This window comes from Ctenocephalides felis, unplaced genomic scaffold (genome assembly GCF_003426905.1).
Source record: "Ctenocephalides felis isolate EL2017-DRISC unplaced genomic scaffold, ASM342690v1 CF-g0.4_SCAFFOLD_03570, whole genome shotgun sequence".
Lineage (NCBI taxonomy): Eukaryota > Metazoa > Arthropoda > Insecta > Siphonaptera > Pulicidae > Ctenocephalides > Ctenocephalides felis.
This window is the reverse complement of record NW_020539724.1, coordinates 12,288,786-12,308,043: the sequence shown is the minus strand read 5'-3', so window position 1 is coordinate 12,308,043 and position 19,258 is coordinate 12,288,786. Positions and strand designations below refer to the sequence as shown.

Below are 19,258 nucleotides of genomic sequence, written 5' to 3'. Positions count from 1 at the left end.
GATCAGTTTTTGGCAAAAATCGGATGGACTTCAGAGGACAAGCCTTAAATAGAATATAATTTAAACAAATCTATTTTAAGCCAAATTTAATTCTACCATATCCTCTATTTTCCCTGTTTAATTAATTTCGTTGTTAAATTTAAAACTTTTAATGTCACATATAACATCTCCCGGGGCGTACGCGGTAAACACGTGGAAACTGTGTCCGCCACCACATTATCATTTTATTTATGAAGCAAATTTTCTGGAAAAAAAGCAACAACTTTTAACAAGTTTATGTTTTATTTAGCCAAGCGAGTACACTAATTAATTACATGTGTGCGGATAACATATGAGACATGAACAACACAATTTAAAACTGTTTCATACATTAGTAAAGAAGATTCTGGGTGCAACTGATACTTTTAACCATATTGATGATGCCCTTTTCCTTGATCATAAAAATCATTTTATCGTACATTTATATATTATCTTTTAATACTGCACTAGTGTAATAAAATTCTACTCACACGCATTTGGTAATAAAATATGTGAATATATTGCATTTTGTGCAAGACATTAGGATTTATTATAATATATGACAAAAATGTAAAAATAATAATATAATACTTGGAATTAACCTTGCTCAAAAATATAAAATGATAAACTAACCTTGCTTAAAAATATGAAATGTGAATTTTTTGATGAACCAAGATATAAAATGATAAAATAAATAAAAAATATTTTACAATAGGTTGAAACATTAGGTCGTTTGAACGTCATATTTAAAAAATCATCATAATTTAGTTTAGGTCATAGTTTGTTTCATCATAGTTTATTTTAGTCATTTTTTCATCATAGCTTAGTATAGGTCCTATAAATTAATTTAATAAAATAAAATAGAAGATGAAACAATATGAGTACTAGCCAGTGATGAATTGTAGTAATAAGAAATTAGATATAATAAAATGTAATATTTGTTATGCCATTAGCAAGTTCTTAGCTTATCTAATATATCAGAGTTAATAAATTTAATATTAATTCTATTATTTTTATTGAAGGCTGTAAAGACCTGGGGGCCTTTTTGTTACTAGAAAATAAATTGATTGTTTTTTTCATAACCCACCTAAAAAGCTTCTTAAAGTAGTCTCTTATAATTATTGGCATAATTAAACTCATCGAATATTTCAAATAAATTATCAAATATATTTTCCTCCAAAATATCTGAAATTGTTCGACATACGAATATTTTTGAAGTCTATGTTATTCTAATCGATGGAGTCGTTCTTGAAATCGTTTATGTTTATCATCCATAGGGTTATGCAAATACGAACTCTGGATTTTCTCGATGTCTCAAGTTTTACAATGAGTCTTATGTATTGTATTGCGAAAATTATTCTCCACCATCGAAATGTTTATTTTCAAATATGCGAGGTATTATTTCTGCAGACGGAATGTGACTAAAGGGGGAAAACTGAGTCAATTCTTGATACTTCGATAAAATAACTAGAATACAAAACATTAACACTATTAACAATTCAATATTTACGATTACCCAACTTTATCATTTTATTTTCTGCTGTATTTTCTAAATGTAGTATCTTTAATATGTATCTTCTTCCTCCGGTGACCTAATTTTTGTAAGCTAAATAAAATCATCCATCGTGGTGGTAATAAAATAAAGGATTGCTGAACCCAGAGATCATCATGAAACTATTTTCTGGTCGTGAATTTAGAGCGCTGGAAAACTAAATAAAAACGTTGCTATGCTTCTGGAAAAAAAAGAAAATCGGAAATAGTATTGTTGGCGCTGTTCTTAATGCACATTCCGACGATTGATCGCATACTTTATGCAACACTAGGAATTGGATATAAAAATACTGCAAGTTCTGATGATGGAAATAGAATTTTGTATAGAGGAAAAACAAAATATTCGATAAGAAAAATGCTTTCAAATTATAAGTTTGATGTTTTAGAATCCTTAAATCCAAAGTCAGTTTAAGTTGTCTGCTACCAATTTACTAACCAACAATTTTGGAAGTTGACATCATCTTTGAAGATTCAAACTACAAAAACAATTGCTATTTTTTTCCTTAGTATCCAAATGTAGAATTTCTTTTACCATCATGTATATTTCTTCTTCTATTCCAGTTTTCTCCAAAATGCATAACCGTGCAACATTCGTAGTCTTCGCATTTGTGGCAGCCTCTACCCTGGTGACAGGAGAAGATTCAGCAAAACGTGCACCATCAGGATTTTTGGGCATGAGGGGCAAAAAAAATCTCTTGGCCCTTCACCCAGCTTTATTTGAAGACTCTGGTCTAAGGGATTCTATCAAAAGGGCTCCATCTGGATTTTTGGGCATGAGAGGGAAAAAGCTGATGTCGGACAACGAGTTGGATGATGTTGGAGATTGGGATAAAAGAGCGCCGATGGGATTTCAGGTAATAATTAGAACTATCAGCTATTGATGTTAATAAAGTATATTCTAATTTTAGTTTTCTATTTCTATTTCCAGGGAATGCGTGGTAAAAAGGACTATTTCGACGACGAGGAAGAAAGTGGATTATCCTTCAAAAGGGCCCCGATGGGTTTCCAAGGAATGCGTGGTAAAAAATATTATTCCTACGATACATCTGACGAATATCCTTTTGATGATGACTACGAAACAAGTCAATATAAAAGAGCGCCTCTAGGATTTCAAGGAATGCGTGGTAAAAAATTCATGGACAAGAGGGCACCTGCTGGATTTTTGGGAATGAGAGGTAATAGAATGAATCATATCTATTTATAGTAAATCCATCAATGTAATAATAGATAAAAGGATTGTATTTTGTTATGGAATTTAGATCTATAGTGTAGGTTTTATATTTATTGACCCAGTGCAAAGGAGTTGATGGTGAATTTTATATTTTATCTAGGATCGTTATTGCCCACTTGCTTTGTTCTCTAGCAAAAATATTTAATACATTTTTATTAGAACAAGCTATAAAAAACGTCCCACAACAAAATTCAAAATGTTTTGACCTTTTTTAAAAAAATGCGTGGACAGGTTCTGAAAATGATTTGATGATTTTTCCACAGATGATTTCTTTAGTGTTCAGTTAAACATTAATTAACTTCCCGTAGGGTAAGTGATAGTAATCGCAAAAAAATCGAAAATTAAAATGTTTATGTATCTTTACGTTTTAGAGGTTTCTGAACATTTTGGCATATCTTAGAAAAAATGGATGTGTGTGTGTGTGTGCGGATACAAATTTTCGTCGACGTTTTCGCGAACACGGTTCAATCAATTTTAATTATTCAAAAAACATTCGATTGCTGTTGATAGGGAGACGTGCTGATTAGTTTTTGGCATAAGCAGGTCTAGCCGTTTCGAAGATACGGGGCAAAAAGTGCCACAAACGGTAACTCAATTTTTAAGAGAACGGAGCGTCCGATTTGGATAATTCAAAAAACATTTTACTTGTATTGACAAGATAAAGAATTGATCAAATTTTTATGAAAGCAGGTCTATCAGTTTCGGAGATCTGGTGAAAAAAGTAAAAAAAATGCCAATTGGCGGTCAAAAATGATCATTAGACTTATGCATATCAAATTATCAGATATTTTATCGAGATTTTAACAATAAGTATAAATTCTGTTTACATTCCTATTCTTCTGGATATTGGGTTCTGTACCAATGTTTATCCGGTAGACGGCGACGCGGCGCTTACGCGCTTCGATATTTCGTCTTTATGCAGTTCAGAATTTCTAAAATATTTCAATATAAAAACATTTTTTTCAAAAAAAGTAAATTTTTGTCAAAAATTTATAGTTTCTCAAAAATCTAATTTTTTCGAAGTAAATTTTTTTAAAAATGTTAATCTTTTTTAAAAAAAATATTTTTGGTACGGGAAGTTGCAGCAATTTGCCTTAAGGCACGATGCCATGCGCCCCACTAGTTTCTATAATCATATGGATGAAGACTTAAGATCTAGTCTATTTATATATTTGAATGAGATTTTCATTTTGAGTGTTGTCATAATATTCTATTATTTCGTTTTGCGATGAAACCTAAATTTACGATGTGCCGATTTTGCCGTTATTACTTTGCTGAAGATTATGGCATGATTGACTTCGGTAGCAGTAAAACTTTATTGTCTCCATCATAATATAGACTCACTGATGTGTATTTATACACCACTGGTGAAAAAGTATTTAATGAAGTTATTTATATACTAGGATTAATATAGTACTCTGGTTTGAACTTATAAATCAATCATTTATCAATATATTGACTTCTTATCCTTAAGGTATAACTCTTCTTACACCTGGTTTTAAATTATTCTTCTTCTCTAGGTAAGAAAGAGCCCAGGAGTTACTGGTACTCGAGGCAGCTCCCTTACGATTTCCGCGGCAAATTCGTCGCCGTCCGCGGCAAAAAATTAAGTGAGGAAGTTTCTGCAGAAACCGAAGAAGATGCATCACGATCTCTGAGGAGTTTATTACAAGAATTGGAAAAACGCGGAAAACCTTCTGGATTTGTCGGAATGCGGGGCAAGAAATCGACTAATAATAATGGTAAGTGGTAATAAAGGATTTTTGGGAATAGGACAATATTTTTTTGTACTATGCAAAATTTGATTTTTAAATTTATTGATCATATGGGATATGCTTAATATACTTTGATGCCAAATGCAGAATGATTCAAAAATCTATAAATAACTTTTCCAATTTTATTTATATAGTTTTTTTTCTCTAAATTATTTAGATAAAAATATTATTTATTAAGGCTAATGCAGAATGCTTAAAAAAATCTACAAAGAACTTTATTTATCCAATTTTATTTTTATAGTTTATTATTTCAATAATTCCATAATTAACTTAATCTATAAAGAATTTTATTTATCCAATTTTATTTATATAGATTATTTTTCCAATAATTCCAATCACTTATTTTTTTAAATTTATATAGATAAAAAAAATATTTTTAAATTTGATGATTATACGGAATAGTCTATGATGTATCCTATATTTTCTTTTTTTCATAAATTATACAATTATTTATTTATTGATACAATTTCATTAAATTTATGTACCTTGATTCTCAAATTTGATTATTATACAGGATAGTCTATGATGTATCCTATGTTTTCATTTTTTTATAAATTATGCAATTAATTACTGATTGATAAAATATTTCAATAAATTTTTAACCTTAATTTTAATAAATTATAAAAGAATAATACATTATTAAAATAAGATATGATAGAGTGGACCTTGTTTTCATTGACTTTTGAATGATTCAAGGTTATTTTATAAATTTTCCTATAAGTTTATATAACTAAAAAGATTTTTTTTAAACAATCTGATATCTGATTTTCCTGGTAATTGAATTTAGCATATTGTTCTAAATTTTACAATGTGAATCGCATTTTTTATGTTCCTTCCAAAATCCCATAAAAAGATTTAATATACTTTGCCTAATGTTCTCTTCCTGTATATATCTATATACAGGCTTATATATACATATATATAAATACATACATATATATATACACACATATATATATATATATATATATATATATTATGTAATTAATTTCCATGCTAATTTAATGATACCTATTTTTCATTTTTAATGACAATAAAATTTTCTTTATGAGCATTTTGCAACAAGTCATGGGCTCATTATAATATTTTATTATAATGAAATAATAATCAATCAATAATTTGAATATATTCTTGATTTATTTACCTATTTTATAAAATAATAATATTGCAAACACACTAATTAATATAAATGATTTGATAAAAGATCACATTATTTTAGAATGATATAAAACAACAAGTATTTCATAATTTTTTTAATTGCCATTAAATTTATTCGATCTCAAATGTGCTGATGGATGAGTTTATGATTTCACAAAATTGAAAAAAGTATGGGTTATATTTATAAGTAAGCCAAAAATTGACTCTTTAAAAAAACGTATTCAAATAACACTTTGTACAAGATACTTTTAAATTCATGAAGCTGTTTTTCTCCAATGGATTTCTTAGATTTTCAATTTCCTATCGCCGAATGAAAAATGCAATAATATCATATCTTTAGAAATGGATAGTAGCCAAATGCAGAATGCATTATTAAATTAATCTATACAGAAAAGCTGTGTTGATTTTTTATTAGAATGAATATATATGATTTTTTATTAGAATGAATATTATATTTATATATAACATTGAGAAAATGTATATATTTTATATTATTTTATTTATTTTTTTAGTTGGAGAAGTCGTGCCTGCAGACAACTCATCCACCAGGCAGTGATTTTATTTTCCAAGAGCGCACTACTAAGACGATATAAATATATATATAATTCATATTTATATATTTTAACTATACCTACAAGTAAGACTAATAATTATTAAACCAGTATTTAACTTTACAATAATTAAAAAATGAGTCTTAAATTTAAAATTATAATCCGCCGAATTATTCCACAACCGATGTGTCCTACGTGACGAGTAAACTATTTCAAGTCTAAAATGCTATACATATCTTTAAATCTTGAACCAAATTTAATTTCAATGATAAACAAACAAATGTAAGAATAAAATTATTCATTCTATCAATATTTAAAGTTATTATTGATGTTTTTCATTCGGAATTGTGTGGTAAAGTTATCGCTCAACGTTATTTAAATGAATCCAGTTAATGGAAACTTCCAAAGTTTAATAAATAATCATGTTTTTGGTTCCTCAATGTAGCAAAATAATTCTCAAGGTAAAGGAAATAAAATTAGGATTATGGCCAAAATTGAATTTCAATTAAAAAATTTAATTAATTATTTTTTTTGCAATTTTTGATAGCAATATCTTGTTTCTGATAGCAGGAAAGCCCATGCTACTAACTTAGTCATTTATAATAAAATTATTTAATAATGTATTATAACTATTTTATATTATAATAATTTTATAAATATATTATTTATATTAGCCTAATGTACTTTATTTAGTACTAATGATTTTTTAATTGTTCAGTAATTGATTTTGCATACTTCAATGGAAATCAAATAGTTTTAATTAAAATAAATATAAACCCTAAATTGTGGACAATTTTGACAAAATACTACTTTTTTTGTAATCTCCAATTATTTTATAAAAATAATAATAAATATAAAAGTACATAATGGGCTTTGCTGCTATTATTACCAAATTATTTAAGTAAAACTTTGATATAACATTGTTTATTAATTAAAACATTTAATTTATTTATTTATGACTCTTTAAACATATTTCTTATAATTTTATATGCATGTTAATGAAACTTATGAATTTATAAATTGAATATTTAAATTTAAAAGAACTTATATATTTATTTTCTTACTTGATAAAAATATTTATAGGATAAATGTCAATTATTGACTTATTTTTAATAGCTACAATTTATGTTGAATATTTTAAATTTATATATATTCAGCCCAAGCTGAATATTAATTTAAATTAATATTAAATTTTCTGTAAGTGAAATAAGACTGCTGATTTTCAAATATGGAATTGTTTAGAGAAAAATACAGAAATTAGTGTTAAATGAAATTTAAATTAAATATTCAATTTATTCCAAATATGAGCATTTAATAAATTCCTTCCTATTTTATATAAAATACGAATCTGCTGCTGCATTTTCACATTATTAAATAAATGTGTTCATTCTAAAGCAGATGTGAGCATAAAATATATTTTTATGTATGTATAAAATATATCTTGGCATATAGAATATTCTAATTTATTATATGATGTAATGTTAAATTTATTAAATATTTATTGTTTATAAAATAGATTGTTTGACATTGGTTTGTATACTATTAAATATTTATTGAAAATATTTGTGTAAAAATCATAGACATGCAATAAATGTAATATGCTATGTATGAAGACTAGTTTTTAACTAAAATTAGAAAAAAATGTTTGAAATTCAACAAAAATATGGAATTTACCATCACTATACATGGGAGATAAATAAATGCTTCATTGACAATATCACAGGCGGTCAACATTCGGTCTTGTTTTATAACTTTAGCATTATATTACCTGAGATTATATCTGTATGATGTCTTTATTGCATAATCTTAATATAATATAATATCTTATATCTTGTCTGGGATCATAAAACAGCATGGTTCTTATTAAGAGACTGCGTTCAAAATATATGAGAATATTGATTTTTATAATTAAGTCTGGGCACAAAAATTGAATGGAAATATTCATATGATAGGATATATAAATAAATGTGTTTATTATTTCTAAACATTTCTACTTATAGGACTCTTATAATAATTTTCATCTTGAAATAAATAAAATGAATATACCAAATTAAACAAATAAAAAAGGAAAAATGTTTTATACTATCTTTATTTTAAACAAAAAACTTTAAGTAAAATAAAGAGAGTATTAAAAATATTTTCCTATTTATTTGATACTGCTCTGAAGAGTTTAGTCAATATATTTCAAGACCAAAGTTATTAAAACAATCACACACCCACATATATACATCTATTCAAATAAATAAATTATATATATATATATATATATATGATTTAGTAGTTAATTTTGATGTTGAAATATATGAGTGAGTTCTTGAGGGCAAATTACATAATTCTACTTACATTTTTGTTCAATAAAACTATCATTTTTCTGTTTACATCATACAAAAAAATTATATAAAAAAATGCATAGTGCTGACAAGTTAGTTGTATAAATGTTAGTGCCAAATCTCTAGTGCTGTGTACACTTCTCTATATGTAACTAACCAACGTAATGTAAGTCCACTTGTATTTTATATGTATTATCCATCTTCATAAATAATTTGTTTGCTTTACATATATACGAGTTTACATATATTGTATGTTTATATATATATATATATATGTATTTGTATGTATGTATGTATATATATGTATATTGCTTATTTACATGTATGTTTGTATGTATGTGCATATTTATATGTGTATACATGTAATTATATATACGTATATATGCATGTATGTATGTGTATATATATATATATATGTATATATATATGTATGTGTATATGTATATATATATCTGTATATATATATCTATATGTATATCTATGTATCTATCTCTATATATATCTATTTGTGAGCATTTATGTACATATGTATATATATATGTATCGTGTGTATATATATATATATGTATGTATATATATGTATATATATATGTGTGTATATATGTGTATATACATGTTTATGCGTATATGTATGTGTATACGTGTATAGCTATAGTTACATAGATAGGTATGAGTATATGTATGGTTCATACATGTACATGTACGTCGTTGTGAATATGCATGCACGTTGCATATATGTATATACGTATATTTATATGTGTATAGTCTTACATGTATATGTGTACATATATAGGTATATATTGTTGTATCTGTATATGTATATGTGTATTATATGTTTGTATGTGTGTGTATATGGATATATGCATGTATATATATATATTGTATATATATATGTATATGTTGTATATGTGTACGTACATATATGTATATATGCGTAAGTTTATATGAGTGTACTTAAATATTTTTGCCTATACTTTTTAATTATTTATTTAATTCTAGTCTCTACTACCTTTCCTATCTTTTATATTTGATTTGTTGTTAAGTGTTGCTATTTGTTAATTTTTCTCTTATTGTATAGTTACTTTACCAATCCACATATATTATAATTACCTAGATATGCTAATTTTCATACTGTTTTTAGATCCACTGATGATGACATTAAATTGAATGTCGAAACGTTTGGAAATAAAGATTATTTTATAAATCTTTGGCTTTTCTTTGTTTGATGTATCGCCCTCAAGAACTCACTCATATATATATATATATAAGTACATATTTTATCTGTACATTTGTTATTGAATATCACAGTTTATATTCGTAGTTAGTTTAAAATTGTTATCTGACCCTTTGTATGATTATTGGTGCAATCAATGAGTTTTAAATTTATTATCAAAGTTATATAACAATATTAAGCATTTCTTGTTTAAAATATAGAATGCAGATGTCTCATACTGATTTACCTTTATTTCATGAAGATAATTAAAATTTAATTCAGTTTTCTGATACCTGCCATTTAAGTCTTATCTACTCTACTGTACAGGTGTTTGTGTTTAATAAAATTTGGTCTCAGTATTATGTAAGAATCTGTCTTGCTATACAAAATTGTTGAATCCCATTAATTAAAAATGTGTAGTCATTTATTATATATAAAATTGCGTAAAATAATAGTTTAATAACAAAGGTGTTCAGTGTTGAATATACTTTAGATTCTATTAAAATTATAAAAGTGTTTCAAGTATGTGTCTTTTTAATAAGCACGTGGTGTGTTAATTTGTGTAAAAATGCTGTGCAGAACATGGTAAGTTGTTGCTTTTATAAATTATATTACTATTAATGATCGGCATTAATATATTAAACACAATCAATATTCATAAAATCATAAAACGGATTGCATGAGGCTTTTCAACTATATCATTGCCAAGGCAATAAATATATAATTAGTTTATTAACCAAGCCTTGGCAATAAATATATAATTAGTTTATTAAGCATTATGGAAACAATATTGAAATATTAATCAAACTTTAATAAATACCTTATAGGTTAATATATTAAATAAATTTACATCCATTATGCATTGACAGAGGAGTTAATATAATTTGTTGGGGCATGTGTGATGGCTGCCATTAATAAAATAAAGATTATATATATATATATATATATATATATATATATGCATTTATACACTAAGTTTAATATTTAATAATAATAGAAGTTAATTTGTTCAATAAATTCATTATAATTAATTAGGGTTTGTATAATATTTATATATTCCTAGCTTTTGTGCTTTAAATGTATAATATATATTATCAATATATATTATCAATATATATATATATATATATATATATATATATAATATTGATTTATAGAACATTACATTTAAAAATACACATTTCACATTAGAATATTTCTCCAAATTTGAAAAAACATTCAAATATTCCGCCGTATTCCAATAAGTTTAGTACATGCAGCGCCTCTATGCAAAATCGTTCTCAAATTGTGAGGAACTAACGTCAAACGTTTGACAGTTCTTGCGTGAATAGGAATCCAATAAGATTTCTGAGCTCCTACGGTGACTGCTTGCAGCGCCTCTATGCAAAATTGTTCCCAGTTTGTGAGGAACTAACGTCAAGTTGAATTCATATTAAAGCGTATAAAGGAATCCAATAAGATTACTAGATTCATAGAGGCGATTGCTTGCAATGATAGGAAGAGCCGACATCGAAAGATCGAAAATCTTCATAGTAAACTTCGTTTGTATAGCGATATATAAATGTATATATTGATATTCCTTCAAAACCAGGACCATAATTATATATAATGGCGTATAAAGCGATATATACATGTATATATTGATACTCCTTCAAAACGGGGACCATAATTATATATATAATGGCGTATAAAGCGATATATACATGTATATATTGATACTCCTTCAAAACGGGGACCATAATTATATATATAATGGCGTATAAAGCGATATATACATGTATATATTGATATTCCTTCAAAACGGGGACCATAATTATATATATATAATGGCGTATAAAGCGATATATACATGTATATATTGATATTCCTTCAAAACCGGTACCATAATTATATAAAACCGGGACATAATTATTTTTATAATGGCGTTTAAAGCGATATATACATGTATATATTGATATTCCTTCAAAACAGGACCATAATTATATATATATATATATAAGCGTATAAAGCGATATATACATGTATATATGATATCCATTCAAAACCAGGACCATATTTATATATATAATGGCGTTATAAAGCGATATATACATGTATATATTGATATCCTTCAAAACCACGACCATATTATATATATAATGGCGTATAAAGCGATATATACATGTATATATTGATATTCCTTCAAAACCAGGACCATAATTATATATAATGGCGTATAAAGCGATATATACATGTATATATAATATATCTCTTCAAAACCAGGACCATATTTATATATATAATGGCGTATAAAGCGATATATACATGTATATATTAATATTCCTTCAAAACCGGGATCATAATTATATATATAATGGCGTATAAAGCGATATATACATGTATATATTGATATTCCTTCAAAGCCGGGACTATAATTATATATATATATATATATATATATATAATATATATATATATATAATGGCGTATAAAGCGATATATACATGTATATATTGATATTCCTTCAAAACCTAGACTATAATTATATATAATGGCGTATAAAGCAATATATACATGTATATATTGATATTCCTTCAAAGCCGGGACTATAATTATATATATAATGGCGTATAAAGCAATATATACATGTATATATTGATATTCCTTCAAAACCGGAACCATAATTATATATATAATGGCGTATAAAGCAATATATACATGTATATATTGATATTCCTTCAAAACCGGGACCATAATTATATATATAATGGCGTATAAAGCGATATATAGATGTATATATTGATATTCCTTCAAAACCGGGATCATAATTAGATATATAATGGCGTATGAGGCGATATATACATGTATATATTGATATTCCTTCAAAACCGGGACCATAATTATATATATAATGGCGTATAAGGCGATATATACATGTATATATTGATATTCCTTCAAAACCGGGACCATAATTATATATATAATGGCGTATAAGGCGATATATACATGTATATATTGATATTCCTTCAAAACCGGGACCATAATTATATATATAATGGCGTATAAAGCGATATATACATGTATATATTAATATTTCTTCTAAGCCGGGACCATAATTATATATAATAGGGTAAAAAGGAATCCAATAAGATCCCTAAGATTCTACTGCGATTGCATGCAGCGCCTCTATGCAAAATTGTTCCCAGTTTTTGAGGAACTAACATTTGACAGTTCTAGCGTAAAAAGGAATCCAATAAGATTCCTATGATTCTAAGGCGAATGCATGCAGCGCCTCTATGCAAAATCGTTCCCAGTTCTTGAGGAACTACGTAGTGACTACCGGGTTCATATGGTTCTGTGTTAGATGGCGCCACCGACCTGTACGTCAAATGTTTGACAGTTCCTCGTTTATAAATGACTTAGACTTTAAAAATCCACTTTTTCAGAATAAAAATCCGTGAATAGATAATATAGATAAACTTATGGATTTATTTTCAAAGTATATATTGAATAGTACATTTTATTTTATTTTAACTGCACATATGTCAAATGGTTTATAAATAGGGTACGTACATCTTTAACAAAATGTGATTATAAATAGGAATAAATGATAAATATATTTATATATATATATATATATATATATATATGTATATATGTGTGTGTGTGTGTCCTGAAAATGTTCTACTAAAAGACATCTTGTATAAAAATTAAATTTATTAATAATAAATTATTTAAATATGTACATCATTATTACATATTAGATGAAAATTTCCTACGTAAACTTATATAAAATAAAGTTTCTTTTAGACACAAAGATTATTAATCCATATGAGCACAGACTAGATAGATTATTTACATCGGTTTGTGCCAATATGTAGTAAATATCTTCGAGAAATATAAATGATTTTATAATAAAACAACCACAGCTAATTTCCTTGCTTGCCAAACAATAATCATTCTAATGTTATAACAATATTATTAATTTTGTAGAAATTTTGAACATAATGAAAATCTACAGCAATTATTTACAATCAATATAAACAATTTTCATTATAAAAATTGTTTTATTGATTGATTATAATTTCTTATTGATGTAATTATTATGAAGAGAAATGATTTTACTTAAAACTAAGTTAATGATAATTATTTACATATACTAGAATCTTAAAATTAATCTTCCCTCTGCAACGTAACTGAAGTAAATTTCTTCAAGTCAATCACTCAGTGATATACACTGGAAATTTCAAGGAACCGTCTGAAAAATTTAAGAAGAATTAGAAATATATTGAGATATATAATATATTTATATATATATGTATATATATATATATATATATATATATATATATATATATATTATATAGTAAAAGTAATCTAAAAGCGCAAAGCTATATTGATATTAAAGTATATTCTTATAGGAATTCTATCGATTATTATTATAAATTTATCATTTATCACTAATTCTGATTCTAGTACAAAGTTTCAAGCACAAGTCTTTTGAATATCTTACAAAATATGCAAACTGGATTTGCAAATATACAAATATGAATTAAAATTGTTACCTGTTTTAAGTTTAATTTTTAATTCGAGCCTTTCATTAAGGTTCTAATACACGATTTTTATATTTAGTATCTTTGAAATACTTATTGTTGTTAATAAGAAAACTGTCATTTAAATATTAGGTAATATTTGAATACCTTTATCATCAAATATACAAATGATATTAAAAAGTATTTTTCGTTTAAAAATCTTGTTTGATTTTCTGATTCATGGTAGTTTTTGTTATTAGGTTTTAAATCTTATTTTATTATTCTATGAAACTTTCTTATCCAAACAATTAGCTTGATTAAAAATCATAAGCCTTAAAAGTACATTTTTTAATAAACATTACCTGATTTTCATCAACTGCATCGAAATACAATTTATATTAGTAAATTAAATATATAAAGCATATTTCTAAGAATTATAAGAGTTAGTTTTTATAGAAATTAGTAGGCAAAATTCTGATTTGTTAATTAGAAATATAAAAAGTATATAAAAACCCACCACTTAAAGCCACACATATACCTTATATATAGTAAAAAAATGTTATTAGCGAAAGGAGAATAATTACAGTATAATTTATATATATATATATATATATATATATATATATATGTATGTATGTATGTATGTATCTGTTTAGTTCAAAAACAAATCTAAAAATACGCACAAACTATTTGTGAAACTAATAAAAAAATTCTTTTATTTCTCGAATATTATTCTGAGAGTTCTCAAATATAATTCGAATTCTGAAACTCATAAAGTTGAAACTTACTTTATAAAGTTCACAAATACTTTTCATGTTTTCTTATTATATTTTGTGTTTAGAAAAAATATACATTTACACATATGAAATTTTGTGTTCCAAACAATATTATTTATACATTTCCATATTTATTTCCTTCTTCGAAGATCAAACTTAACGTTTTTCCAAATATTAGAAAAATTCTAAATTAATTATATATTATATTAATTAATTATATTTATTCTGTTACTTATTTCTGTTTAGAATAAGTTTTAAAAAATCAACAAAAAATAAACCCAGGAAGAAGGACAATAAAATATTTAAAAATATATAAACTATCTCCAAAAGCATTTAAGTTTATTTTTTTTTTTTAATACCTATGGAGTTATTCTCAATTTTGATATTGAGATATTTGAAAAAAAAATCAAGGCACTTACATTAAATAAAAATTAAAGAATTTTGAGAAAAAGTATTACCAAACTCAGTGAAAATTTAATAATGAGTGAAATTATGAACATGTATTATTAAAATTCCACTGAGAATGATATAAAATTAGGTGAAGATTTATTTACATTTGATGTAACTGCCTTGGAATTTTTTTTTATATTTATATACACATATGTGTCTTGTGTGTGTATGCATAAATATATCAATTCAAGTAATGAACATGAAAGTACTACTTATCTAAATGTAGTTTATAATACAAATGACATAATGATATAATATCCGAATGTCTGGGATATAAATAATACACTTACAGCATAAACATATAGATTAATCTAAAAATCTATATAATTTTATATATTTGAAACAACATTCAAAAACTCATTGAAGCACACAAGTGAAACAGCGTGATATTATTATATACAACGAAAAGTTAGTCAGTCATGTTTATGTACAAGTCATGGTGGTGAAGTAAGGCTGGTAAATTGGTAATGGTAAAGTCAGAGATTCTGATGGAGAATTGTTGAGTAATAATAGAATTATTTAGGACAACTTGTGAGAGTTAAGGTTAAAAGAGATTCCCGCAACGGCCTTTAAATTTACTGAAAAATCTACGTCTCCTATTTGTAATCTAACAATTCTCCACAGATTTATACCTAAAACTGATGATTCAATACTTCTATATATTTACAAAGATACAATACCGCTTTTAATCCTCGTTTATCACATTTTTTCACTGCGTCGTCAATCTCCTCCTGAGCGTTCGCACTGCTGGTCTAAGTTCATATTGTACAGATTTTTGGATATCAAAATAAGGAGCAGCATGGATTCCTGATCCTAACAACCATCTATTCTGTCCATCATTCGTGTCCAAGGGCACATTTAAAACCAATGGATTCGTCGTTGCATCTTTCACCCTCTGATAATCCTCATAAGACACCAATTTTGATGAATCCGGCAACTCGAAAGGAATCCTTTGCATTGTGTTTGCCAATTGGAAAGGTGCAGGTGTGTTGGGAACAAGTGTTTGAGAAAGTTGTACTACAGGTTTTTTTGTTGGGATTGTGGGTTGTCTATATTGTTGGCTTTGATATTGTTGTCCAGGATATTCTTGGGTCTGATATTGCTGTATTGGTCTAGTCTGTGTCAATAACTGTTGCGTCGGTTCTGGTTCAGGATTATTTTGGAATTGTTGTGGTCCTCTGTTCTGTTCACTTGGTACATAAGGATTTCCACCCAATGCTGTTGGACCAGGATTTACAGGTTCCTCAGGAACTTCAGGCATTGGTTTAAAAGCTGGTAAGGGTGGTAATTTTTTAGGCAACTGAGGGGAATCTGGGGGAATCGGATATTGGCGAAGCTTCCTCAATTCTTCCTCGTTGTGGTGGTTTACAACGTTTGGATGTTGTGCTTGGCCTTTTTTCAAAATTTCTCTCAAGGCTTCGGAAGCTGCTTGGATGCTTGGGTCGTAGCTTGTGCCTATAGATTTTGATTTTTTCGATTTATTGGGGGTGGTATGTGCGACTACACGCTTTTTTTGGTTGGCAGATTTGGCGGGTTTGATGGGAGTTGGCGGGACTGGGTTGATTACTGGCTTTTCTGTGACAGGCGCCGACGAACTCTTGGACTCAGCTGGTAAAGATTTCATTTTTTATATAATTGGGTAATAATGGTCACTAGATTTTGCTGATGGTGCTGTGCCTTGTGTTCAGTGCTCGGCGGAGAAATATATTTACATTTCTACTTTTGACGAAACTTCAACATATTATTGACTATTTTGCCAACATAAACTATATCTAATATATTCTATATAACTACTTGTAATTCTAAATTGATTTTTATCATTTCTACCGTGTCTATTGACTTAGTTTTTATTCTATTCAAAATAATAACCGTGATCATTTAAGGGGTTGTATCAGTACCAATTGATAATTGCAATATTTCTCGCAGTGTCATTTAAGTGCACCCTGATATGCTTCATATAACTAATTAATATTTAATAAATAAAATAGTTTGCATTATTTCCAGAGTGTATACTATATTATACTAGATTTTTTGGTGGAAAATTATATCAGTGATATGTCCATCTACAACAAGTGATCTATATATTATCTAATCATTACAAAATCTTCTACGGTGTAAAATGAAGCCATGTGTTCCAGATAATTAGAATTTAATAATAAATTATATTTTATGCGTTAATTATCGTGGAGTTTTCAAGCATCTTTTTCCACAATCAACTTTCATTAACTTCACGAAAGCGCTTGTAGTCATCAGAGGGTATAATTACTCGAATGAAATTAAGAGTAATTTAATTAGTGTAAATTGCCAAAAGTTACGCTGAGTGGCGCGATTGCAAACGGTTAGAGAAAGTGATATTAATTTTTCAAGAGATTTTTTTCGAGTTTTATTAATAATTGTAGAGGCAAAAAGGAATGAAAATAGAATGTCATTAACCCTTATCAATCTTACTACTTGTAGCATAATAAGTTTGTGACGAGTCCATTGTCCTTTATAACAGTAGTTATTGAGGGCAATTCACGTTCTTAGGGGCTCCAAAAGTATTTTAAGTTCTTGTCTCACATATTAAAAATAGTTTAATGAAAGCAATAGTCTAATAAAAACAATGAGTATGTCTTAAACTATTAAGTCATTTTTCTCTAAAGGAAAAGTCTGAAGATTTCTGTTCAAAAAAGAGAATAGACAAAAAGAATTATAAGTCGCTCATTGCTTTAAAATTTTTCGAATCACACAAGCCCATCAAATATTTTCTTGCAAATCTGTGCACATTTTTATCCATTAAACTGCAGTCCAAAGTTTCGACGGCGTGTCATGTTTTTTTTTCTTCTTACATACTAAACTTGTTTGTTCATAAAATCAATTTTGTCTTTGTTTTGTCTCGTTTGTCAAACGTAAAGTTTTGTAACAGCTTGTATTTTCAAACTTTTTGGCTCCTCTGACAAAAAAACGAAGACTAAAAAATGTTGAAAATATTTCAGCTTATGTGAAAGCATATTACGAAACGCCCAATGCATCACGTGAAAAAAAACTGAAATCTAGAACATTTATTACCTAATAATTTTTTTATATAATCAAGTTCATAATTTATTCATACTTGATAATCAAAGACTTTTAGTTCATAATTGGTTACCAATTGTGAATATTTCAATTCAACTATTTATTTACTATTATCTATTAGTGTAGTGTGGTGTACTTCATCTACACACAACATTTAAATTAATACCTTCTTGCAAAACCAAAATCTACTTTGTGCATCATGCTTCAAAATTGTGGAAAAAAATTAAAAGAAGCTTAAATAATTAAATAAAATAGCTAAGAATAAATTTTTCTAATATTTAATTTTAAAATTGTTATATTTGTATATATTAAATTTTTAAGTATATTTAAGCTTCTGATAATTTTCAAAATTGAAGACAATTTTTATCGAATATACAAGATGAGAGATTTTCCCTATCATATAAATACGAAGTGGAATAATATAATTGTTATTAAATTTTTAAGTTGCAATATTATTATGCAATGCTTATGCAACTTTATAATCGATATTTTATTAGTACTAATTCTTAAAACAAAATCGTTGATATTTTTAGTTGCAAAATTAATTTAAAACGGTCGCTCTAAGAATGAGTAATGTATTTATTAAAAATTATATATAAATAATAATAATATTTTAATTCATAATTTCGTTTTAATATAG

At 26.5% G+C, this 19,258-nt stretch overlaps 1 protein-coding gene across 1 annotated transcript in view; it reads left to right on the top strand.

Moving 5' to 3' along the window:
* The window catches only part of LOC113383071 (tachykinins), a 65,519-nt gene extending 59,059 nt beyond the window's left edge, over positions 1-6,460 (top strand). Inside the window, exons 3-6 of the mRNA XM_026621322.1 lie at positions 2,131-2,423; positions 2,498-2,744; positions 4,321-4,542; positions 6,246-6,460. Coding sequence (XP_026477107.1) covers positions 2,142-2,423; positions 2,498-2,744; positions 4,321-4,542; positions 6,246-6,289 — 795 coding nt within the window. The 5' untranslated portion in view covers positions 2,131-2,141 and the 3' untranslated portion in view covers positions 6,290-6,460. The remainder of the gene's footprint in view (positions 1-2,130; positions 2,424-2,497; positions 2,745-4,320; positions 4,543-6,245) is intronic.
* The last annotated feature ends 12,798 nt before the right edge of the window (positions 6,461-19,258 follow it).